This window comes from Salminus brasiliensis, chromosome 5 (assembly GCF_030463535.1).
Source record: "Salminus brasiliensis chromosome 5, fSalBra1.hap2, whole genome shotgun sequence".
Taxonomy (NCBI): Eukaryota; Metazoa; Chordata; class Actinopteri; order Characiformes; family Bryconidae; genus Salminus; species Salminus brasiliensis.
The window spans coordinates 42630894-42657773 of NC_132882.1; the positions used below are offsets into that span (position 1 = coordinate 42630894).

Below are 26880 nucleotides of genomic sequence, written 5' to 3' on the forward strand. Positions count from 1 at the left end.
GAGATGTTAAACTGAGCAGCTTATGGTGTTCCCAGAACATTGAGTCCAGACCTCAACATCCTTGAAGTGAATCTGGTTGGGATCAGCTAGATGGTGAGAAGCAGCTGAATTTTGGATGTTTGGAAGAATTCAAGAATCTCACTCTCAGAGCTTCTGTAGAAATCTGTTGGGAGATTACCCCACACTGCATGTTTCTGGCTGAATCTTAAATACCTCATTACACCCTAAATAGTGAACTACACAAGTCATAAAACTACAAAGTCTACACAGATTTCCTGACTTTCTAGTGCACTACATAGGGGCCGGTGTGTAATCTGGGATATAAACCCTCTGTGTTTTCTTCTTCCTTCTTCTTGGTGTTCTGATGACTCTTTTTCTGAAGTACTGTCGCCCCATACAGGGACTCACGCGAGTGACACTGAGGTCTGGACCCTGCGGTGTTCAGTCTAGTTCCACATGGCACTTCAACTGCAAGTCAACTGGATGAGTATCCCCATGGCAGCCTGAGCTTTATCACATAACTACATATCACGACAGACCTAGCGTTCCTCTTTTACACCACTCCAGCTGCCCTTTGCACATTGAGTGATGAATGGTCAAAGTGACCTGCAATTAAACATCATTATATTAAGGCACCAGTATTGAGGCTCAGGGCTGTGTTCCATAGACTTGCACTTTACTTAACGAACAGCACACGGACCAGTTGGTTATCTATGGGTTTATGGCTTATGGAATGCTCCAGTGTCAGCGCTGTCAACTCATAAAGATAATGACTAAATAACTCAATGACACGCTAATGTTCTCTGAACGATTTACAGTGGCCAATTACTAATACGAATTATTATATTAGAGTATGGTTATCAGGGCCGATGCTCATCACCTCCCACTCTCTCTCTCTCTCTCTCTCACTCTGTCCTGATTACTAATGATTTAATAAGAATTTTATATAGAGCACAGAAATGAAGGACAAAGTGTAACAGACCACTCAACAGCTACAGTGTCCTGAAGTTTGCTTCAGTCTGCTGTGAGCTGCAGATCAGGCAGGGTTCAGTCAGAGTGAGCGGTCTCAAAGCAGGCAGCCAGTCCCAGCAGGAGTGAACACATGCCGAGCGCTATGAAAACCCGGGCCAAGAAACTAATCATGAGGATGAAGATCAAGAACGAGTTAGCCAGGGAATGTCTGGGAGAGATCCTTGGCACCTTCGTTCTTCTGGTGAGTTCATATTCTCATATCTCTCATAATTTCAAGGATTAAATTAAAAAAAAAACTAACTTCCTAACTTTCAATGGAAGTCAGATCGGAGCATTTCTATTGGTCCATTCGTCAGAAATTTTGATACAATGTGAAGAACACCTGCCAGATTCACATTATGTCAAAAAAGGTTTATTTAATGATATATATTTATATATGGATTGCATCAGTTTACAAGTTTGCCAGTTTACCGTTTGAGCTATGACGTTCCTTGGAGCACTTCTGGTAGGTACTGACCACTGCATACCAGGACCACCCCACAAGACCTTCCTGCTGTTTTGGAGATGTTCTGACCCAGTCGTCTAGAACATCAAAGTTTGGTTCTTGTCATAGTGTCTCAGGTTCTTACGCTTGCCAATTTTTCCTGCTTCAACACCTCCATCCCCTTCAAGAACCAACTGTTCACTTACTGCCTAACATGTAGATCTCACCTTTTAAGCGTCAGTGGTTTTAATGTTATGGTTTATAACTGTAACATTTCTGAGCTCTCTGTGCACTCCAGCCACCAGAGGCTCGCCTGATTTACTTTCATTAAGGCTGGGAGCTGTAAACACTGGGCTTTCTTGAGCAGAGCTTTGATAAATACACTGTATGTTCAAAAGTTTGTGGACACCTCTTTAAGAGAATGCATTCAGCCACTTCAAATTTACACATCTGTTTCATCAATGCCTGCAAGTTACACACACAGCGTGTCTGAACATGAACCTATTGGCACCATGCTGACTAATGCCCGGCTAGAGGGGTATTGAGCTGTGGAGCAGTGGAACTACTGTGTTCTCTGGAATGATGGATTTATGGTGCTCCATCCAATACTTTTGAGATGAGCTGGGGAGGTGAACATACATCGTCCTGACTTCTTCATCAACATTTAGTAGAAAGCCTCCTTCCCAAGACAGTAGAGACAGTTACTCCAACAAAAGCAGGATAAACCTTTTTAATACCCTTGGTTTCAGAATAAACAATGAAGGAACAGGTGTCCCAATACTTTTGTCCATGTAGTGTACCTTTAAATATTTAGACTTGCACAGTATTGTTTATATTTACTAATGGTGCTATTGTTCATTAACATTGGATTCTGGTGAGGAAACATACTGACATTATTAATGTTTGCTTTTTGGTTTATTACTAATTATAACTATATAATTATTACTACTAATTAATAATTACTAATGACTGTAGTTCTGGTGCATTAGTATTGAACTGACATTGATTAGCAGACCCTGCTTATCCTAATCACCAGGAGTTCATAAGATCATTAACCTCACATTATGGTCCCTTGTGAAACAGCAATGACCCCACGCTGATATGAACACAGGACCATGCCGACCGCTCTTAGCTTCGGGGCAAAAAAAAAAAGGGTTAACCTGTGTTAAACTGTGCAAACATGTGGGTAATCTGTGTATACAGATGTGTGTGAGTGTATGAGTGTGTTAGCACGTTATCTATAGTGCGTTGGGTTAGAGTGTGACTTATGTAAGCCTAACAGAGTACGTCAACTGTTATACTGAACACATGCTGTAATATACTGCCCCTACTGACATACACTGTTCACTTCGCCATATTAAGACGGTTAGTTATTTTAAATTCAATAATAGGCTTTAATATTAGAAACCAGACTCTTATGTGTGTTTTAGATGCTTTAATTATGAAGAGTTTTAGACCTGTCCATTCACAGCAGTTTTGTTTATTGATATTTGCACATTGCATAAATTACAATACAAACACACGGTTATTTTTCTAATAATGGCAAAATTAATAGTCATATGTCATGTAAATTACTTACAGTGAAGAAACTGTTACATTGGTTAAATATTTTTGGGAACAAGAAAGGTATTCTAAAATGCTGTAGTTGTCTTAGACATTTCACACCATTTTAAATATAATTAACTTTACTATAACCTTTCTTATATGCTAATATAATTATCATTTTTCATTATATATTCAATATATATATATTTACAATAGTAACATTTGTATTTCTCTAATAATGGCTAAATAAAATGACAAAAAATAATGAAAGTCTTATATTTCAAATATTTCTTTTTTATATAATTACCTGTACTATAACCTTTATTGCATTATAAGTGTTTTATAACTTTGATTTTTTTACAGTCTGTTTGTGTAACTTAAGAAAAATCATATAGCATATAGAAATATCTTACACTGAATTAAATAAATAAATCTGGCTTTCAAAGCATTTTGCAACTAAACCTGTTTGTGGAACAACAATTTATTACAAAAAAATATATATATATATTACATGAAAAACAGATTCCAAACTTTCTACAGTTTATTCTGAATAAACTTTTATTATATAAGTCGATATATATAACCTGAGTCTCTTATGAAAGTATACAGTTGCATACGTAGAATTTTACTAGCACTTCTTTTATAAATGAGTGAAAGTAAATTTATCTGCTTTATAATTCATGGAATTCTCCAATGCTCATCTGAACTTACACAGATAATTAATAGATAACTATATAGCTGTGTAATGTTCTGCAATCTCTAATTATTACACATCATTAAAGGTATCTCTTCATATCGAGGGAACCATATCGTCTCTGCTGTCATAATAATATCATTAACCTCCATCTCTTCATCATTATACACCGATCAGCTGAACCACTGATAGCTGAATATGAATAAAATTGCAGTGGATATATTGAGCAGTAATAAACAGTGGCAGTGGATATGGATGTTGGGCAAGCATAAGAAACCGAGACACTTTTACAAGGGACAAATTGTGATGGCTTGACAACTGGGTCAGAACATCTCCAGAACTTACTTAAAAGTGCTCTAAGGAAGTACAGCCAGGTGACTGGCGAAAGGGTCATGGAAACCTAAGGCCCACTGATGCTAAGGCCCCATCTCACAACTTACAGGACTTAAAGGATCTACCTGTACATGTACATACACTGTATGGACAAAAGTATTGGGACACTTGCTCATTCATTGTTTCTTTCGAAATCAAGGAGTTTTTTGTTGCTTTTGTTTGAGTAACTGCCTCTACTGTCCATGGAAGAAAGCTTTCTGTGGTATAGGAGCATTGCTGCGAGGATTTGATTGCATTCTGCGACAAAAGTGTTAGTGAGGTCAGAACGCTGGATGATCGCCACCCCACCTTGTCCTCTAACTCCCCAACTCATCCCAAAAGTACTGAACGTGGCACCGTCCATCATTCCAGAGAACACAGTTCCACTGCTCCACAGCTCAATGCTGGGGGGCGTTATACCCCCCTCTAGGCAACATGATGCCAATAGGTTCATGTTTATCTGCTCCAGAGAGTCCTATTTTATTGGCAATGCTTCTCCACAGGGCAATGTCTTACTGACCTCATGGCCTTTTGCTTTAGCTGTTTGGCTGTGCTGGGGCAGCGCAGGTGAAGACCGGGCGGGATATGAAGGGTCAGTTCCTGTCGGCCAACCTGAGCTTCGCTGTGGGAGTCATGTCTGCCATGTATCTCAGCATGGGAGTGTCAGGTGAGGAAGAAAACACTTGTCAAACACAGCTTTGAGAAACAGTGGTAGTGATTGTAAAGCTCTATAGCTGAAATAGGGTTCTGAAAGAGTTCTTCTTCAAGAGTAAAAGTAATGGTCCTATATTATTAACTATATTTAGTACTATATAGAACCCTACCTGCTTGGTGTAGTTGGTGCTAACACTACAAATGTTCTGCTTTAGACAGTAGTATTGCATAACATTGATTACATCACTGTCTATGTGCTCATGCAATCACCCAACGTCCATCTCTATCAAATGTGATAGTTATCTATATGGCTCTGTAATGGTTTATAATTACTAATAATTACACAATATTACAGTTACCTCTCATCTTCATGGCACCATATCTTTTCTCTCAAAACTTTAACCACCCCCTCACCATCCTTTTATCATTAGTACCAAAGCAATTAAGGCTAAAGTGTAATGAGCCCCCTCAGCTTCCACAGATGGGCAAATAGCTAATCTGGAATGTCAATGTTGTGGGTGTTTGATTGTACTGTTGGTTTCTCTCTCTCTCTATCTCACCTCTTACTCTCTCAGGAGCTCATCTGAACCCTGCTGTGTCTCTGAGTTTCTGTGTGTTGGGAGATCTTCCATGGCATAAGCTTCTGCCCTACTCTCTGTCTCAGGTGCTGGGGGCCTACCTGGCTTCCGCAGTCGTCTACCTGATGTACCACGGTGAGCGGTGAATATATATATATATATATATATATATATATATATATATATATAAAGAAAGAGAGAGTTTAGACTGACAGTCCAAAAGCTTATATAACTTTTCAGACGTTTAGAATAACAGTCCAACAGTTAAAAATGACTAAAATTTACAATTGCATTCTAAAAGTAACCATAGTTTAAAACAACATTTCAAACATGTAAAATTACAGCCTAAAAGTTCAAACAATTTTAAAATGTTTAAAATTGTAGTCCAAAAGTTAAAAGTTAAAAGTCAGAATCACTTGTAAACAAAATAACAATTGCAGTCTCAAGGTAAAAAATACAATTTAAAAGTTTAAGATTACAGTCCAAATGGTAAAAAACTTTTTTCTATTTTTTTAAATCAAAATTTAAGCATAGAGAACCATTTTATTTTATGAAATTAATCTAAACATGTGCATCTTTACATGCTTTACATGAATATGTTAATATTATACATTTTAAATGTGCCTAAAATGATGACCAGAGCTGATTCTACAATGATAGAAAATGCTATATACAATTTAAAGTAATTAAACAATATTTATTAGTAAGTATAAATAAATAATAGTGTCAAATATTCAGGTGACTAACACGAAACAAGCTGAAACAAGCTACAACATGTACGTGTTGTAACTTGCTGCTCTTAATAAGATGGAAAAGCCAAAGAACGCTTTTAAAAATACACTTCGGTGACTAGTTTAACATATTCCAGCCTGTACTGCTCTTAAATTAACCAAGAAAAAAAACATACATTTCATGAGTGATTGCAAATATTTTAACAGTAATGTAACTTTCTCACACTGAATTTGATATTTGGCTTATGCAGTATCAAAAGCTGGCAATGCTGGAAATCTAAGATGAGCTGATTTTTGAGCTGAATGTTCAGCGATCATTCTAATTTACCTTTGCTCTAGATGCTATTATGGAGTACAGTGGTGGAGTTCTGACTGTGACTGGCCCTAACGAAACCGCCTCCATCTTTGCCACGTACCCCTCCGAAGGAATGTCCCTGCAGACCAACTTCTTTGACCAGGTCAGTGCATGAGAGGGCAGGAAACAAAAACAGAGGGTCAATCAGCCAATTATCCAATAATCAGCCAGGCAAAGACCCAGCTGAGCATCCACATGGTTTTTGAGTCATGTAGGTTTTATATACAGTAGAACCATTGCCTCCACTAAGAACCCCTTTTTTTAAGTGTGTCGGTCTTCTCTCTGGTCATATACAGCCAGATTCAGTGCCATACATTTTATAAAAGAGCAAATTTTATAAAAGTTCACCCTGTCCCAGGTGGAGAAAAATAATTTCAACCAATAAGATTTGCCTCAAACTATCCTCAAGGAGAAATGATCCCCAAGCCTAGAGACCCTCCGTGATACCTGATGATTTCTGATTCACGTTCACTGTTAGCAACTCCTCTTCCTTCACTGCTCTCTCAGGTGGTTGGTACTGCCACACTGCTGCTGTGTATCCTGCCCCTAAACGACAAGAGGAATCGCCCCGCTCCCGAGGCTCTGCTCCCACCCATCGTGGCCACTGTTGTTCTGGGAATAGCCATGTCCATGTCCTCCAACTGTGGTGGAGCCATTAACCCCGCCCGTGACCTGGGGCCACGGCTCTTCACCTTTACAGCAGGCTGGGGCGTCGAGGTCTTCACGTGAGTTGGAGAGATCCTTCAAAAGTCTGGTCTTGTATATTGGGCAGTCTTCTCATATTTACTCAGATCTCCTGCCATGTCTCTCCCAGGAGCTTCGACTACTTCTTCTGGGTGCCGCTCGTTGCTCCTCTGGTGGGGGCAGTGCTGGGCTCCTTTTTCTACCTGGTCTTCATCCAGTGGCACCTTCCAGAGCTGGAGACAGAAGAAGCTAAAGGTCAAGCAGAGATCATGGAGTCTACAGTTGTGAAACCTCTGGAGAGTAAAGAAATCTTTACCATCAAAGTGGCGGCGCTGTAGTGAAAACTATGGGCGGTGTATAAAGACTGTTTTCACCTGGCGTTTGGTTTCTGTTTTGGACCAAGCCGACTTTTCGTTCTTCACCTTATTAAAATTTTGATACAGTTTTTCTTTTATTTTTTAGAAAGTCAGGTACAGAACCAGTGTTTTATCCTCCTTCCCTCTTTCTGTAGTATCTCACCTGACTTTAAATAAGAAAAATAACAAAAAATAGTTCAAAATAATGTTTTATATTTATAATTTATTATAATTTATTTTCTTTGGATTTTTACTTCCTATATAGAAATAATATATTTTTAATAAAAAAAAAACATTATTTTGAGATTCACATTCTGAGAAGATTTATTCATTCAGTTGTTATTTTGCTACATTGTCAGATATTTTGAAATATTACATAGAGACTTTGACCAAATAAGTCATAATGTCGCCAAATTTCAACATATTTTAAAATACTTCACAGGAATTATGAGAAAATAAGTCATTATTTTGCCAAATTTTGACATATTTTGAAATACTACATAAGAATTCTGAGACAATAAGTCATTATGTTGTCAAATTAAAACATATTTTGAAATATTACATCGAGATTTTGATCAAATAAGTCATAATGTCGCCAAATTCCAACATATCTCAAAATACTTCACATGAATTCTGAGAAAAAAAGTCATTATTTTGCCAAATTTCAACATATTTTGAAATACTACATAAGAATTCTGAGACAATAAGTCATTATGTTGCCAAATTTCAACATATTTTGAAATATTACATCGAGATTTTGATCAAATAAGTCATAATGTTGCCACATTTCAACATATCTCAAAATACTTCACATGAATTCTGAGAAAATAAGTCATTATTTTGCCATATTTTTTACATATTCTGAAATACTATATAACACTATATAAGAATTCTGAGTATGAAAGAGAATTAGGTAAACTGTAATTTCGGTCAAATGCGAATACTGTAGCTACATGCTAATAGAAAAACTGTGGAATTTCTTAAATACTTAAATACAATGAATTCATCTGAAGGATCTGCCTCTGATTATAGATCATATCCAGAGTTTTAAAGTGGGCTTCATCATTACTGGCCTGAAAGTGCTTCACCTGAGCCAAATCTGAGGATGGTGTAAAAACAAAAACGTGGAAAATCAAATATCCCTGAATCAAATGTCATTTCGTCGATTAGCTCGGACATGTTTAGTGTGTGAACTTTGCTTCTCTAGTTTTACAGAGAAACTTTAACAGAGGTCAATATGGTTGGTGACAGACCTCCATTTCCTCAGCATTAGCCTTGTATTAGCTGCAGAGCTGAACCAAAGAGCAAACCTCAGGCTCCAAACATGTCTTCACTGAGGAATTCTTACATATTTAAGTAATTACAAATTGTGTAAATTAGTTTTTGTCTTGAAATTCTCAAATATTACCTCAGAAAGTTGTAATAAACTTAATAATAAGCTAAGGTACTTGTATTTACTAGGCCTCAAGCTAGCTAGCTAACATTATGGCCCACAGATGCAGCTAGCTAGCTAGCCCTAACCCTAGCCATTTGTAGTTCAATTCACATACGACACAAATTAAAATGAAATGAAAATAACCAAACTTTCACAATAAAAAACAAGAAAATAAAAGTGTAAATTATGGTAAAGTAGTAATTTGTGTATAAAGCCAACATTAACTACAAAGTTGGGTAAGAGAAGGTAAACACAGCTTTATTAGCACTAGCTAGCTTGCTAGTTAACCAAGCTAGCACTAGCTATAATAAATCTAGCTAGATATATATACTAGCACAAGAGTGTCCAAATATGTAAATATAGACGTGTACGTGACTTTATCTTTATAAAAAGGTTAATAGTTTTATCTCTCGGTGAGGATATGATGAAAATTCACTAGTTCGCTCTAAAGGAGTTACTGAAGGTCCATAATTTTCTATTTTTATCAAGCCTGTCTTTCATCATCTCTTTTTAATCTTTTCATGTCTTTATTTCCTTTGTTTTAAAATGTTTCCTAAATATTTTGTAATCTTTTTTTTTCACCTTAAAATCCTAATAATAACCATCTAAAGTCCTACTAAGTGTTCACTAGCTAGCATGTTTAGCTTTAGATTTTAGGAAAACTGATCATAAGCAGATAAATGTATAATATAATATAATATGTAGTATCTATAACACATTATGTGTCTAGTATGATCATCATTATATGTGTATGTTTTGTATTTATTCCCATGGGTTAAATGCAATCTTATATAACTAAAATTGAGTTTTGAGTTTTATTTGCTTTATATTAGTTCATATTTAGATTGCTACTCATGTACACTAATGTAACTAAACCTAAAAATTGCAATTTTAGCAGTATTTTATTTAGTATAATAAATTACTTCATAGATAGAAATAATCAAAATAATCTATACTAGCTACAATACTGTCGGATAACCACCGGAAAGTCCAGTCTATACACGCATATAATCACATATCATATAAGAATAAATATATAGCTGATTTGTATTTTTATATTTATTGATTTATACTTTATGTATTATTTGAATGTTTTAAATGACTTTAAATGTAAATTCAGCTGTATGTCATTTCAGGTATGACCAGTAGAGGGCGAACACGAAACACGATTGAGCCCAAACACAAAGTCAGATCACAGGGGATTGTTTACCCCTTTATATTTTTGCTTGTAATAAAAGTATATGATCTATATGTCTTATAAATAATATTATTTGACCAAATGTCCCAAAAAAACAACTTATTTATTTATTTATTTTAGATATGCTTTCATTCAAAGAGTAGGAGGAGTAGAAGGAGTCGGGGCGGCACCGTAGCCACGCCCCTTTGTCGTGTAATCCCAGAAACGTTAATGAGAAAAAAAGAAATTGCAAAATAAAACTAATAAAAACTTAAATACATAATAAATAAATAAAAAAATACGAAAAAACGAAAATAATTAAAATGTCAAATTATATTTTCAAAAAAAAAAAAGTTTCAGTGGTCACATACACGGTTTTTTACACGATACAACTAGCAGTGAAATGCCTTGGCGACTCTCCGATCATGTAACACAATAAAAACATGACATTTAAAAATACAAATAATTAAATTTACACAAAGGAATTAAAAAAAACTAATAAATCAACACAAAAAATAATACAAATATATTCAAAAATTGGAATCGAAAGTGTACAAATTTCTTTCTCTTTTTTAAAGTATTTTAATGCTTTAAACTAATTATAGACTCATTTAACAGCGTTTAAAGAAGCCCCGCCCTCTTCAACGAACGCCACGCCCTCCTCCCAACAAAGCCCCGCCCTCGTGTCGCCTCCGCGTTGGAGTGAAGCGGGGCTCTGTAGGTAACCGTTACCTACACTGGCAGCGCGAGCGGACTGTGGAGGAGAGGGACCATGAGAGCCACAACCTGTGCGTCCTTAAACACGACGGGATATCGCTCAAACAGGCTGGAGGACACTGGCCTCCACAAGTCGGAAGGATGTCGCTGAACATCAGTGCTTAGTCCACAGGAGACCCTGACAAGGTACCGAGGGGTCTTTTCCAACCGCTTAGCTCGCGCGATCTGCTTGACCTTTGGTTTTCGGGGGGGGTTGGGGGACTTTGGGGCATTAGAGGCAGCTCTGCCTCACAGCGTTTTAAGATAAACTTGGTTTAAAACCTAACAAACACTGTGTCCAAATATTTGTGGACACCCTTCTAACTTGCATCCATTGCTGAGGCAGATGTGCTGAGGCAGATGTGCAGGTGCACACACACACACACACACACACACATACACACAGCTGGTTTAGACCTTGTAGAGAAGTACTGCCAGAATTAACCTATTGGCACCATGCCTCCTAATGCCAGGCGTGGGCTAGAGGGGTGCAAAGCCCCCCAGCATTGAGCCGTGGAGCTCAATGTGGAACTGGCTGGAGTGATGGATGGTGATGCTCCATTCAGTACTTTTGGGATGAGATGGGAATGATGAGGTGGGGTGGTGATCAATCATCCAACATCCTGACCTCACTAACGCTCTTGTCCGATGCAAACAAATCCTCACAGCAATGCTGCTACAAAAATCTAGTAGAAAGTCTTCTTCCCTGGACATTAGAGATGATTACTCCAACAAAAGCAGGATCAACTTTTTTAATACCCTTGATTTCAGAAGGAACAATGAATGAGCAGGTGTCCCAATACTTTTGGACACATGGCATCTTCTTCATCTTTTCAGAATATACTGTTGCTGTTATTTTAATGTTATTGTAATATATGAGTTATGCTGTTTATTCAGAAAGTAGTTAGCTAGTGCCGTCCTGGTTAATAACGTTAGGTTTGATAGCTTAGCTGTGCCGCTAATACAGTTAAAAGACCCTTCCTAATTAGCTTGCTAGCGCTACGGCCTGTTCACGGTCAGCATTAGGAAAATTGATAAATACCCTGACTCGTTCATCCCAGTTCTGAGAGAAGTGTTCATAGGTGTGCTAGAAAGACAGGCATTCAGAACCCCCAGTTGAATGCAGAAGACCTTCAGAAATATTTGGCTTTTGACTTCAAATAAAATTTTAATCTATTTTCAGACTTTTCGGGTAGTCCATGTTGGATTTTTGAAGGTATGTTGCGGACCATTATATCCTTTTATATATTTGACGTATATCCATTCTTCCCTCCACCTATGCAATGTTGCCAATGCCACTGGCTGCAGCACAACCGCAAAGCATTCGCCTTCATGACGCACAGTTGGCGAGGTGTTCTTTTCCATAAAAATCGTGTTGGTAGTCCACTGTGAATTTGAGATGTGTTTCAGATCATTTGCTAGTATTTAATTGAATCCACTTTCCCCTTTACCAGTATTATTAGAAATATTCCTTTGCCACTGGCTGCAACACAACACCGGTGCTTAACAGTTGGAAAGGTGTTCTCATCATGAAATTCTGCACCCCAGTTTTTCTCATAGTGTCCAAATATTTTTCATTTCAACCTTATCAGTCTACAGGACTTGTTTGCGACCGAAGAGTTTTGTGATGAGGGTGATGTGTCTTATCTTATGACTCTTCCATAAAGATCATGTTTGTTCAAGCAACGTTGCACAGTGGAATGATACACCACCCTCTTGACTCAGCTAAAATTTCAAACAGCTTCTTGGCAGTCGTACGGGCGTTTTGATTGACCTGTCTGTACAGTACACAGTACACAGAGTTTTCTGGCCCTTTCAGATCTCATCTTGACCTTTAGAGTTCCCCTGAACTCTAAATTCCCCATTTTTAATTAGACCTTTAGATTGTTGGTAAGAGGAACCCATGTTTGATGAGTACTAGTACAAGGTTTGAGAGTCATTTGAGAATCATTTTTAGAGGTTTGACATTAGATTTGATTGACAGTTCAGAATTACAGTTGATTACATGTTCTGGTCGCATGAGGTGTTAACTCCTGAACTTTTGCTTTGGGCCACTAACACCATACCAGTGACCCTTGTTTCTACAGTTTGTGTGCTGGTCAGTCTGCAAGGTCCTCAGGCTGTGCGAGGGTTTTTAGGCTGTGGGTACTTTTAAGTCAAATGTCGACTTAATTGAATCTTTGGACTTAAGCTGGACCTCAACATTCCAGCCAGAGCGAAAGAGACTTTCTGACTTCGGGCCAAAAAATGTGCTTTATGCAGCGTTGCTTAGTGAAAACGCATAATTCCCCCGAGTGGAGGATAGAAATTGCTGTGGAGGGGAGGGGGTAGGAATTGTTATGAGGATTAATGAACAGAAAGAGAGAAATGGGGACAGAAGAGCTGTGCCTAATTTCCTGTAGCAAACGGCATTACGCTTCTGCTCTGATGCTTGTTTCCTGTTTAGAACTTTGAAGAGACCGGCCGAGAGACAGAATGAGAGAGATAGAGAGAGAGAGATGGCTGGATAAACAAGCCTGGAGGAGACGGATGCTGTAATTTGCATGTGACACTGGCAAGGAACCATAATAACAGTCTGAATAGATGGAACAGTTGAATGAAGACCAGAGCAAAAACAAAAATATATATATATATATATCTTCTATGTCCATGATGTTTAAAACCTTCAGCTCGCACCTCATGAGGTAGTCCACTGTGAATTTGAGATGTGTTTCAGATCATTATAGAATTTGCTAGTATTTAGTTGAATCCACTTTCCCCTTTACCAGTATTATTAGAAATTCCTTTGCCACTGGCTGCAACACAACACCGGTGCTTAACAGTTGGAAAGGTGTTCTCATCATGAAATTCTGCACTCCACTTTTTCTCATAGTGTCCAAATATTTTCTATTTTTCATTTCATTTCTAGACATTTGTATAAAAACGTTTGATGCTGGATTTTGTGGTGGGAACGCAGGAGTGAAGCGTTTTCCTCTGATGACTCTTCCAAAAGGTGGTATTTGTGTAGGTGTTGCTGCACAGTAGAATAGTGCACCCTGGGCTGCCCAAACTGTTGCATTACACTGTATTTATTCATATTTTCTCTCTCGTTTTTTTTTTTAATGTGCATTCTTTTCAGCTTTTAAAACACGTCTTTTATTTTTAGGTAGGTAGGGAACAGCTTGGGCAGAGTTTGGATTCTGAGTGCTGTCATGTCTTGTGTTTTTCTCTGGTTTCAGCGTAGGCTGAAAGCAGTCCAGGGCTTTCTTTAAGGTAGAAAGAGAAAGGCAGAGAGCGGTTCAGGGTGTTCAGAGTGTTCTCAGGCTCATGCTGGCCTTACAGGAAACCCAAAGCGCATTGATTAACGCACAGCTAAGCCAGACCACTCCTTACAGCGCTAGCATTACTTCATCTTTTGCGTTGCTAATGTGAGTCAAACTGGGTTGTGAGGTATTCATTTTCTTTCTTTTTTTTATACCACTTCAAAATATTACAGTATTTTGTATTACACAGTATACAGTATTACTGGGAGGGCTGGGGGTGGTATTGTACGTGACGTCTGTACAATCCCCCCCCGCATCATTTTTAAACCAAAAAAATAAAAATAAAATGCACGTTTACAGGGTCACAGACTTGGTGCACATTGTGTTAAACGGCCAGTCTGACAACAACGGCTAATGTTAAACTCAGGAGAGAGAGAAGCTGGTTAGCATTAGCTCAGCTAGCACCACAGCACAAATTCAAGTCTGTCTGACTGAAATCTCACTTATAAACGTTGAGGCGAGAGGGACTCAGATCGAGCGACGGCTGCTGAAAAGACAGAAAGCTGAATTAAACGTTTTTCCCTCAGTGTTTTGTTTTAGATCTGTAGCCACTCGCTAAGCTAGCCTTTGCTTAGCTAGCTCAGCTGGCCGCAGCTCCACTGCGTATCAGACAGCCCAGTGCAGCTGCTGTTGGCTGCTAACTTCTGAGCTAGCGACACAAGTGTTGACCATAAAACGTTTCAGTGTCTGAGGAGGAAAGTTGAGCGACAGGTGTTGGGAGAAACAGAAAGGGGAAATTAGAGGCCGGTTCTGCTGTGTTTGGACTCGTAGACGGCTATCGAGGCTTGGATAAGTTAGCTAGCAGGCTAACTAAACACCACAGCACAGGCCGTGTTCCAGCTAACTGAGGCTCAAACCACACCTGTTAAAGGATGAAGCCTCAGGCTCGTTTCGTAGCCTGACGCATCCAGGTTTGCCTGCTCTGCCTTTTAGTCGAACTCAGCACATCGCTAAACTCGCCAGTATGGTGGGCTTGGTTATTCTCACCTGTTACCTATAGACCCCCAAGCTTCAGCTGCCACTCTTAAGACTTCAGTAGCTGCCGCACTGTATTGAAATAAGAGGGAGGAACTAAAGTATGTGAGTTTAGTCCGAGTTTAAGTCTAAATTAGGCTCAATTGGTGATAGTTTCATTTCTTGATTTGCTGCATATAAAACCGAACGGTTCCTTATGCTGGATAATAGGGTACCGTAGCCTGAGGACGTAACGCCCAGCCCATTAAACAGTGACTTGACTAAGACATAGCTGACAGACCTCTGCTGTAGCACGGGGGATTAGATATCACTGAATTCCCTGAGTGAGCAGTCATTTGTCCCCTGTTTCACCCTTGAGATCCTGTTGACAGTGTGTTTTGTCTTTCTTTGTGTGTGTGTTTAGACTTTCCCATGGGACGGAGCGGCAGAACCTCAGAGGTGTGGAAATGTTCAGAAAGAGGCCCCCCCCAGGTAGTTACCTGTACCTCGATAACTTGATTATTTCTTTAAGAGCTGTCAGTATTGACCAAGGAGGTGGTCTCTAACTCATGGTCTAACTGGTGTATGGTAAATATGGTGTAAAAACCTTGTATCACCAAAACAGCAGCTTTACAGAATGAGACAAAAAGCTTCTTAACTTTGAAAAGGAAGTTAACGTAAATTATTTTGGAGCATTTCTATTGGTCCATTCGTCAGGACATATTGGCACAATGTAAAGAATAGCTGGTAGATTTACATTATGTCAAAAGGTGCGGGGTTTGCAGTGGGACTCATACTTTGAGAATAGTGCAGTACAGTGCCATGCATGTCTCGTTAGATGTGTGGAAAATGGGCTGCAAAGCAGATACAGTTGATGATTGGTTAAAATGAGTGCATTTGGGTGTGGCCAAAGACCATAGTGTGAAGGCAGTAGCTGAATATGCAGGTGTATGGAAGCATACGGTCATAGGGGTCTACCAGCAGTTGCAAAAATCCCAGTCAACAGGAAATCCGAAAAACGAAACCGACGGACAGGGACCACTGGCAGGTTTTTCTGCAGGTGTATGGAAGCATACGGTCATGGGGGTCTACCAGCAGTTGCAGAAATCCCAGTCAACAGGAAATCCGAAAGACGAAACCCAAGGACAGGGACCACCGGTAGGCTTGTTGACTTCTACAAGCAAAACTTGTCTGGAAGCGAAGTCATTTCCGTTACGCTAGCGGTGCCAGGCTTACAATACTACAGTTACTTTAGCTGTCTTCCTAAACCTCTACAGTTTCCTCAATACCATGCAAATCCGTATTCTGGTTGCCATGTGTGCTTGTATAATTACCTGACCCAGCCGTCTATCCATCACAGTTTGGTTCTTGTCAGAGTGGATCAGGTTGTTAAGCTCTCCCATTCGAGAACTGACTGCTCACTTGCTGCCTTGATCCCACCCCTTGACAAATGCCTCACCAACCAGATAATCAGTGCTATTCACTTCGCCTCTAGACTGATGAGCTCTTTGTGAGCTCTGCAGGTTGACTGGTTATTAAATAATACTGCTGGTATTTATTATTAGGGTTCAGATCAGATCGTATTCGAGGGCTTTCATGTAGACTGGCCATGTCTCTTTAAGTGTTAACTGTTACTGTTAATGGCCTGTTTTTGTTACTGATGTGAATCGACATTGATTGTACCTCTGCTGGTTAGCTTGCAGACGTGCATTGTCTGCACTCATTATGCTGTCTGTTCTGATGCCGGCCAGCTGCCTGATCTGCCACTGCCACTTCTAAATGCTGGAGGACCTGCTTATTATGCAGGCCTTTAAAGCTTCACACTCAGGCCGTTACAACATTTGTCACTGATTAGAGTAAGTAGTCTGATAAACGAACACTGCCATTCTAACATATCACTTTTACAGTAATCATTTGCTTTATTTATTATTAAAAATAACTTATTCAGTAAGTTCAGTGTAGATCGTACATTTACAGGTTAGACAGTAAATTATGATAGATTTGACAAATAGATTATGATATTAAATATGTAATATTCAAACATTTTAGGTGATCGATTCCATAGCAAGTTATAAATCATTTTATAGTATTATTAATATTATACTGAACATATTAAAAATATTCTACAGGGTAATTTTATTTTAACATTATTATGGGTATTATTTTTTATTATAACTTCACTTATGATCTACGACTTCATTGTGGATATTCATTTTATTACTTTAATTTCATTCTTTACCTACAGTATTAATTTAGAATATTAATTTAAAAATATTAAATTCATATTAATTAAGGAATATTAAATGAATATTAAACTTCATTCTGCATATTAACCTAATTATAACTTTATAATGTTCTACAACTTCATTCTGCATATTAGTTTAATTACAACTTATCCTTAAATATTAAATTATTAAATTAATTAATATTAAACAAATCACTGCAGTCATGATTTTCTACAACCTAATTCTGGATATTATATTTGATCATTTAATAAACAGAAAATCGTAATGTTCTACTATTATATTGTATATTATACTTTTATTATAACATTTAACATCTACAACTTATTACATTTTATCATTTAATACACCATACATGTTCATTCTCTACTATTTTATTGTATATTATACATTTCTTATAACATTTTTCATGATGTTCTACAACTTCATTCTGGATTCTAAATTAATTAAACATTTTATTCTGTGTATTAATTAAATTACACCATTTTCCTGATTTTCTACAACTTAATTTTGTATATTATATTTAAACATTTAATAAACAATAAATCATAATACTCTACTATTATATTGTATATTATACATTTATTATAACTTATTATCTTAATTACAGCCCCATTCTTAATGTTCTACAACTTCATGCTGAACATCCATTTTACAATAAAGGTCACTCTTGATGTGATCCTGAAGGTCATTGTCCATCCACACACTTCTAAAATCACAGAAAACAGGACTGGACTATTTTAAAACTATTTTAAAACACAAGACCGTGAAGAAATGTGACTTTATATCGTGTGTTATATTGAACATGCGTTGTATTAATTCTGATATCTGATGTAGTTGCATTGTTCAAACGACGAGGGAGTGGCTGGAAAACAGTCCAGGGCACGTGCTGAAGCCTGAGCCGTTAGAAACATTCAGCAGCTGAAAGACGTTCCCTTCACTGCTGGGTCAACACACACACACACACACACACACACACACATACACACACACTTTCCCAACACGTGCCCAGCCACCTGCCTGGCCCAGTAGTCTCGTGCGCTTTTGTACCACCACCCCACAACAACCCTCCCCACCCCTCTGCACACCCCTTTAGATATCCTGAGTCTGCAGGGCTCTGCCTCTGGAGCCAGCATAGCCAACGGTCCTTCAAGTTGCCTCGGCAACCTCCTCCGCAGCTTCCCATTGGCCGCTCCCGCAGCCAATCCCAAGCCTTTCTGATTATGTCATATATAAACAGCGTGGTTGTGTTCGGCTGGGAGAGAGAGAGAGGGAGAGAGAGAGGGAGAGAGAGAGAGGGAGGGATGAGCGTGAGCGATACCTGAGCTGAGGGTCCGCTTCGGAATGATGATGCAAATCGATATCTCTCGCGCTTTAGAAAGACAGTCAGACAGAGAGAGAGAGAGAGAGAGAGGGAGAGGGAGATTTATGGTCTATATGAGATAAGAGCACACGACACAGGATCAGGTGATGCCTGGTGAAGGCGCAGCGGTTCAGAAGTTGCACTCGGGGAAAGTGAGTCTCGAGGCTGTAACTCGATGCGGGATGGCGGCCAGCAGGAGAGCTTCACTCACACTCAGCTTTTAAAGAGAGACAGCGACGTCAGGCAGAGCTGAGAGGGGCTGAGTGACCCCCACGACTGCGGCAAAACACAGACCAGAGGGAGGACCGACCGACTGGTGCGACCTGTAGCCACAGTGCTGAGATTCATTTATACAGTGCCACGGACACTCGAGGGAGAAAATGACCATTCCCAAAGACATTCCAGACAAGTGGTTTCCCATCGTCCTCCCAATGAAATGGGCCAAAGAGGGACTCCCAAACAAGGCGAAGATAAGAAGAGGGGCAGGTACTTGTATTCTGGCGTTTGTTTTTGTTTTTAATGACTGAATTTATTTAATATTATTCTTATTAAAATATATATATATATATTTATGTGTTTATATGTTTCACATTTCATTTCATTTCCATTGCATTGTTTTTTTTAATTTATAAATATTTTGTTTATTATTTGTGATCAAACTTTGATCAAATACTTAGATATTTACATTAATATTTTTATTTATTTGTTATATTTTCTTAGTTATATTTTTGTATTTATTGGTTTGTATTTTAGTATATTTATTTGATTTAATTTTACAAATTATATACAGATTTTTTATTTTATTTATTTTATTTTCTTTAACAATAAATAACATTAATAAATAAATATACCTGATAATTTAATTTATGTATTTTTAAATTTGTAGTTCATTAACTTTTTACATTTTTGTTGTAATTTGTTTTTACTTTTATTTAAAATGTCAGTTTTCTTATTTATTCTGTAAGTATATTTATATTTTATATATCTATGTATCCACTTAAATATTTTATTTGTATAATTTAAAATAGAACATTTAAATATGTATTTAATATTTAGATTTATTTATGAATAAATGTTTACTAGATAATGTTGCGTATTTGCTAACTTCACCTTCAGCTCCACTTCATGTCATCCTGTCCTGCCAATAAAATCACTCTTTCCATCTGTGTGAGTGTGTGTTCGTCATTGCCTCACTCGACGGTCACCTCAGGTCATATGCGCTTGTGTGTGTGTTTGTGTGTCCTCACTCGACCTTTGTTTGGGTCGCTTCTTGATATCATACATTACGCTCACATTATTCCATCTCATTCCATCTTCACGTTATCTTATCTTACTTTACTTTATCAGTAATAACTCCGTTCTCCGCTGAGAAGCTTGGTGGAGAACGTAGGTTCTCACAGGGTCACCTTCATGGGAAAGCTCACAGTTCCAGATGTGATGCATGTGATTGACTTTACTAACCAGGTGTTTTTCACATATTTCTTTTCACCTTGCACCACCAGCGGCGTTCGCCTGTCTGCCTGTGTGTGCGTGCGTGTGTGTGTGTGTGTGTGTGTGTGTCCGTTAATGTGCTCAGAAGGGCAACTGATGGCTGGCTGGATGCGGGTGATGTAATAGTGATGAGGTCTGCAGGATCTCTTCTCTGTTATGCAGCGTTACGTTACTTCCACTCCAGCTGTCTCAACCCAAATGGCTTACACTTACCTTAAAGGCTGCACGGAAAATGCACGGCCTGTTATGGTTTGAGAGCTGTTTTGACCTTTGTTTGATTTGACCGTCAGCGCCAGCCTTGCTGTTACGTCAGCTCATGGTCCTGGCAGAAGCAACGCAATCACTTAAGGTAACAAGTGAGTGTTTCTTTAATGTGATTGGCCGGTTTCCAGCGGGCAGCGCAGCATCAGCAGTTAAGGCACGTGCCCGAGATTGTCCATTCAGCATGCCGTTAATGAAGGCTGTATATGCAGCATGTCTCGAACCAGGCACTGTGGTCTCTGTGGGTCTGTTTACTCACAAGTACTCGTTATAATAAAATAGCACCGGCTCCTGAGGGGTGCAGCTGTCTAAGCGCTGGTGGAATATCCCATGATCTTTATGCAGTGATTCCACAGCAGTCTGTGGTGTGGCGTAAGTGACCTCTGAAGCTGAAGGCCTCTGAAAGCTCCCGAAGGCCGAGATGCCGTTTAACAGTAGTTCTGAGTCAGGTTTTGGGTCTATTCCTGGTGAAGGGATACGTTCAGGGCATCGTACGGCAAAAATAGTACCCAAATTTGGCCATGACTAAGCAGCAATCACAGAAATTTCTTCAGTAACAGTTATAAATAGATAGCCGAATAAAAGTCAGTCAAAAGGCTGTGCTGTGCAATTGTACTGTAGTAAGTGAGGTAGCCAACCGGCCTAAGCAGTGGTCTGTTCTTCAGTTAAAGCTGCTGGACACGATTCTGAAGAACAGGTGCGCCAGACACTCGTCCAACATCTATACCTCGGTGTTAGCACGCCAGCCACTGGCCTCGTCTAATATCTCTACCTCGGTAGTAGTACTCCAGCCACTGGCCTACTCCAGCATGTCTACCTCGGTGTTAGCGTTCCAGCCACCGGCCTCGTCCAATATCTCTACCTCTGTGGTAGCACACTAGCCATCGGCCTCGTCCAATATCTCTACCTCTGTGGTAGCACACTAGCCATCGGCCTCGTCCAATATCTTTACCTCTGTGGTAGCACACTAACCATCGGCCTCGTCCAATATCTCTACCTCTGTGGTAGCACACTAGCCACCGGCCTTGTCCAATATCTCTACCTCTGTGGTAGCACACTAGCCATAGGCCTCGTCCAATATCTCTACCTCTGTGGTAGCACACTAGCCATCGGCCTCGTCCAATATGTCTACCTCGGTAGTAGCACGCCAGCCACTGGCCTACTCCAGCATGTCTACCTCGGTGGTAGCACGCCAGCCACTGGCCTCGTCCAATATGTCTACCTCGGTAGTAGCACGCCAGCCACTGGCCTACTCCAGCATGTCTACCTTGGTCTCAGCATACCCGCTACTGGCCATGTCCAAAATCTCTACCTCGGTAGTAGCACGCCAGCCACCGGCCTCATCCAAAATCTCTACCTCGGTGGTAGCACGCCAGCCACTGGCCTGCTCCAATATCTCTACCTCGGTGTTAACGGGACAGTCACCGGCCTCGTCCAATATGTCTACTTTGGTAGTAGCACGCCAGCCACTGGCCTACTCCAGCATGTCTACCTCGGTGTTAGCACCAGCCATTGGCTTCGTCCAATATCTCTACCTCGGTGGTAGCATGCCAGCCATCGGCCTCGTCCAATATCTCTACCTCGGTGGTAGCATGCCAGCCATTGGCTTCGTCCAATATCTCTACCTCGGTGGTAGCATGCCAGCCATCGGCCTCGTCCAATATCTCTACCTCGGTGGTAGCATGCCAGCCATCGGCTTCGTCTAATATCTCTACCTCGGTGGTAGCGCGCCAGCCACTGGTCTACTCCAGCATGTCTACCTCAGTGTTAGTGTACCAGCTATCAGCCTTGTCCAATATCTTTACCTTGGTGTTAGCACGCCAGTCACCAGCCTCGTCCAACATCGCTTTAGTAATGTTAGCACTATGGCTACAGACCTCCTCCAACTTATGTTACCTAGCATAGTATTTTGAATTGGGCATTAGTCCGAATAATCCCACTGTGCTTGCAAACAGCTTTTCAGATCTTAGTGGTCATAAAAGCCTTTGCAAATGTTGTTCGATCAAATACCATGATAGACCACGACAAGAAATTAGCTTCAACCAGGGTAGCGTTACCAAACTGTTACTTCAATTACTGCTGCTACGCAAACCAGCTGTGTTTCACTGCCGTGTTCTTAGCGTTTATGCTAGGGGAGTTAGCCAACTTGCTAACTGCTATGTTAGAAACACAACTAATCGCACTAATCGCCGCCGGCCAAAGCAGTGGTCTGTTCTTCAGTTAAAGCCACTGGACACGACTGTGGAGGAGGAAGACGCAATATAAATATGCATATAAATATGCGCAGATGTAGACGAGTTAGCCGCACTGCTAACTGCTGTGTTAACAACTCCGCTAATCACAGCGGTCACACTCAACCCACTATCTATACTTATCTATAGCTCAGGTCACTTGGTGTGCAGCCTTGTGCTCTTGTAATGGTTTAATTTATGAGGCGTTAGGGTGCTGTTACTGTCTATGATTGGGGATGTAGCTCTCTTGCTAACTGCTACAACCTTTGTAGGAACCGGTGTGCGACTATAGCTTTTTACCTCACAGTTTGGGGCCTGAAGTTGGATTCTTTAGCTTTGCGCTGAAGCTACAAAAGAAATGGAACTGATCATGTGTGAAATGTACAGGTCAGAAGGTCAGAAACCACATACTGAACACCTCCAGGCCTCCACACCTGTGTTGGTGCATGCATGCAGTTCGGACTTAGTCAGACGACTACAGTTGGGGTCAGTTTGTTAGGAACCGCACCATTCTTACTCCATGCCGTGCCTGAAGGAGGTCGTGCACCGCTTACATAATCAGGGCTCTCAGCGGTGGTGCTAACCTCATTTTACTCCTCACACTCACGCACATCTACACCGGCGGTCCGCTTCAACATGCACACCTAGACATGGCAGACGGATTCGCTCAGGGTGAATTTATGTCTCGGGGCCGAAGATGAATACAGTTCTAATGAGCGTGATTGATCACAGACCCTAGATCGGGGACCTTGGATATGCTTGATAATAGAAATTTGCTTCTTGCATTGACAGTAGAAGATGCTAGGCTAATGTTGCTAACAAACTCTGGACTTAGACTGTCACCAATCTCCTTTTTTTGGAAATACACACCCAAATCTTTAGAAATGCATTGAAATGCTATGTAAACAAGCCATGCCTTTCTCGTGCTGAGATGAGATTGACAGTCTAAGCCCAGTGCTTGCTAGCAACATTAGCCTAGCATCACCTGCTCTGAACAAACATGTTGACACTGCTTGACTGATTTTTATTTATTTATGTCATTTTTTATTTGGTCAAATTGGTCCCTTAAATCTCCCAATTTAGTACGGTCAGTTAACCCCCACCCGTTTGTAGCTTGGAGGAAAGCAGTGGGAGCTCCAGCTCCACCACAGCAGCGTTGCTGGCTGATGACGGGTGGTCTAGACAGCTTTCACACCTGACATACTCTCAAACATACTCACAGAGCATGTAGCAATGCTCCGACACGAGGAGGGGATGGACTTAACATGTCTAGCGTCCCCAAAGTTTTGGACGGAGAACCAACTATCATTCCGGAGAAACTGTGGTTGCTCCACAGTTCAGTGCTGGGGGGCTTTATACCCCTCTACTACCCACTCCTGGCGTTAGGCAGCCCCAGAAAGTCCTATTCTATAAGGGGTGTCCACAAACATTTGGACATATTGTGCACTTTGCGCATCCATACTATGCTGGTCAGTTTGTGCTTGGTCATGCCAGACCTCCTAGGATTTTGGAACTGAATCAAAGTAACCCCCCCCCACACACACCCCCCCCCCTTTCTCCATCACAGCCTGTTTTCCACCGCGGGAGCGCATGCCGTAGCCTCGGCCACTGCGGCTAATCAGCGGGGCCGTCCTTGGCTGCATTAGGAAAGGGCAGAGTGCTAAAAAGTGCTTAATGGCCCAGTTTAGCGGGGAGCTGCTCCAGCTAGGAACCGGCACTACGACATTATGTCATCGGCAGCCAATAGGCAGGTGCTGTGCGGTGGGACTCGGAGACGGTGTCGATTTTCAGCGGGATTGATTACTGGACGAGAGAGAGAGAGAGAGAAAGAGGGCGAGAGAGGGAGAAGAAAAGGAGAAATGACCTTGAGCAGCAGAGAAGAGATGTGATTGAATGAGGTGAGGTTTGAATGTGGAGAAACCCATTGAGACTCTGAAAGGCTCTAACCACAAGGCCTTAAAAATGAGTGTGTGTGTGTGTGTGTGTGGCATTTAGGGCCTAGGCATCAAACTGAAGGTGGAAGTTTAACCATTTCATTATAGTTACGATTGATTAGAATCCATGGTGAACCCTCTGGACTTTCACAGGCCACACCACCACGACTAAATGGAACCACGACTACTGATAGGAATCAGGTTGGGAGCTCCCCCTAGCACTAGCAATGCTCTGATAGGGTGAGAACTTAACCCACGTCTCCAGACTTGACTACCGCAACTCCCTTCTGGCTGGTCTTCCTCTGAGCACCATCAGGCCTTCAACGCTTCTGGGTTCAGCCATGTTCTTCTCACTGGCTTCCTGTAGCTGCTGCCCAGGTCATCAGATTCAAACCCCTGAAGCTGCAAAGCCTACAAAGCCAAGACTGGACCAGCCAGCCCCTCCGTACTCGATGGCAATGGTCAAAAGCCGATCAGCACCAAGAGAACTTCCAGCCTTAAGTACGGCTCGGCTTGACCCGCCATCCTTTAAGATCCACGAACGTCAAGCGTCCAGGCTTTTCTATGTCCTGTACCGAAGTGGTGGAACGAACTTCCCCTGGGTGTCCGAACGGCGTCAGAGTGACCCAGACTGAAGACCCTCCTCTTCCAAGAGTACTTGGGTGAAGTGTGTTGTGTGGAGTATTGAGGTCTCCATTAGGGACGCACCCTATCCTATACTAAAAGTCCTGAGCCCAGACAGCGTCCGGCAGTTATTCATTTTAGTGACCAATGAACAGAAATTGGGTTCATTAATATCTGAGTTCATTTGTTATAGTTTGTTTTTAAAAATATATCAATCTTGATGCCTTAAGTCTCTCCCAGATGGTTTATTAATTCAACAGTGATATCGGATTGGATGCAAAGTTCATGTATCTTCATGACTTCAGTATTTAGTAGTATCTAAGCTTAAAGGCATCTTTTGGACTAACTAGGACAAACTAGCTAAGGGCATTTGCTGAGTAAAGAGCAAAGTCGCTCTGGAGCAGAGCCACTGCCTCTTTTCCAGCTGTAGTAGAGACAGTTACTCCAACAAAAGAAGATTAAACTTATTTAAATACCCTTAATTTAAGAAAAATTGAGAATGTGCAGGTGTCCCAATACTTTTGTCCAAATAGTGTAGGAACTTGTGCTGAATGGACACAATTCTGTTGCCTGTTTCAATGCAACAATTTCCTTTCCATTGTGTATACACATTGTGTGTGTGTGTGTGTGTGTGTGTGTGTGTGTGCGTGTGTGTGTGTGCGTGTGTGTGTGTGTGCAGTCAGGGCTGTAGGCTGTGTCTTGTTTCGACCTGGGCAAAACAGTGTGAAAGCTCAGGCAGCTCTGAGTGGCCTTTTAGCAGGAAACCACAGAAGACAGGGTGAGTAATTCAGAGCAGGACCAGAAAAGGTGTTGAGGAAGCTGCTGCTTGCAAAGCGGAGACTGCTGTGGGCCGTGTGTGTGTGTGTGTTTGCATGTGTTTGACCTTTTGCGATGCACCACTTTAGTGCAAGTGCAGCCATTGGTCAATCAAGTGGTTTTTGCACCTGCTGCCATCTAGACGTACTCTCAGCTGTACTCTCACGCTTGGACGTCAGCTCGGCAGCCTTTCGGGCTGGGTTCATGTACATTTCGGGATGTAAATTGGGTGTAAAAGGCAAGACTGTGATGGAACAGTTTGGAGGGGCTTGGGATTGGTCCGTTTGCCTCCGTCCAGCTCTGTTTTGGTTCTGCTGGAGGTTCTTCTGAAGGAGGAACCATTATTCGACTTTGCTATAATAAATACAGCTTAACATTCGAGGGCTCCTTTATTAGTGCTGTGATAGGATTTGGTGGTCCTCCAGGTCTGGTATGGTTGTTCCTTGTTTGTTGTAGAAGTAGCTTCTCTTCAGAAAGCCAGCATGCGTGTGGTCTGTGTGCACTCTCATGCAGGGCGTAATCAGGGCAGTCTCTTCATTTTTTAACGCTCTCATCAATATTGCAGCAGCACAGGGGGATGGCGGACCTCCCTTAAGCTTGCCCACGCGCACACGAAGGCACACGACGAGGGCTTCCTGTTCTCCACTGTAAATCGAAATGAATCTCAGGTAGAAAACGAGGTAAAAAGAGGTTTATTAACCCTTATAAGACCACTGACCACCAGTCTGCTGTGGCCCAGTATGTCCAGTATGTCAATATGTAATATATATATATTTTGGATTAAAAAACACTCCACGGTTATTACGGTCAGATTATAAAAATTACACACACTGCAGATTCATACTGGATTAAAAATGATTCCATAATT

The 26880-nt window shown here is 40.7% G+C and overlaps 2 protein-coding genes across 4 annotated transcripts in view; both read left to right on the forward strand.

Moving 5' to 3' along the window:
• Positions 1 to 1102: 1102 nt before the first annotated feature.
• aqp10a (aquaporin 10a) lies at positions 1103 to 7407 on the forward strand. Its single transcript, XM_072680477.1, has 6 exons — positions 1103 to 1213; positions 4608 to 4734; positions 5297 to 5434; positions 6370 to 6488; positions 6893 to 7110; positions 7200 to 7407. Exons 1-6 carry the CDS (start codon positions 1103 to 1105, stop codon positions 7405 to 7407), a joined length of 921 nt encoding a protein of 306 aa, XP_072536578.1.
• A 3409-nt stretch (positions 7408 to 10816) lies between these two features.
• Positions 10817 to 26880, forward strand: part of atp8b2 (ATPase phospholipid transporting 8B2) — a 57146-nt gene continuing 41082 nt past the window's right edge. The window contains exons 1-2 of one of the 3 annotated variants that reach the window (XM_072680479.1): positions 10817 to 10940; positions 15474 to 15541. In XM_072680479.1, the coding sequence (XP_072536580.1) occupies positions 15517 to 15541 (25 nt within the window). In that variant the 5' untranslated portion in view covers positions 10817 to 10940; positions 15474 to 15516. Of the gene's footprint in view, positions 10941 to 15473; positions 15542 to 18581; positions 19142 to 26880 lie in introns of those variants that run through there. The other 2 variants (XM_072680480.1, XM_072680478.1) reach the window with 2 other exon arrangements.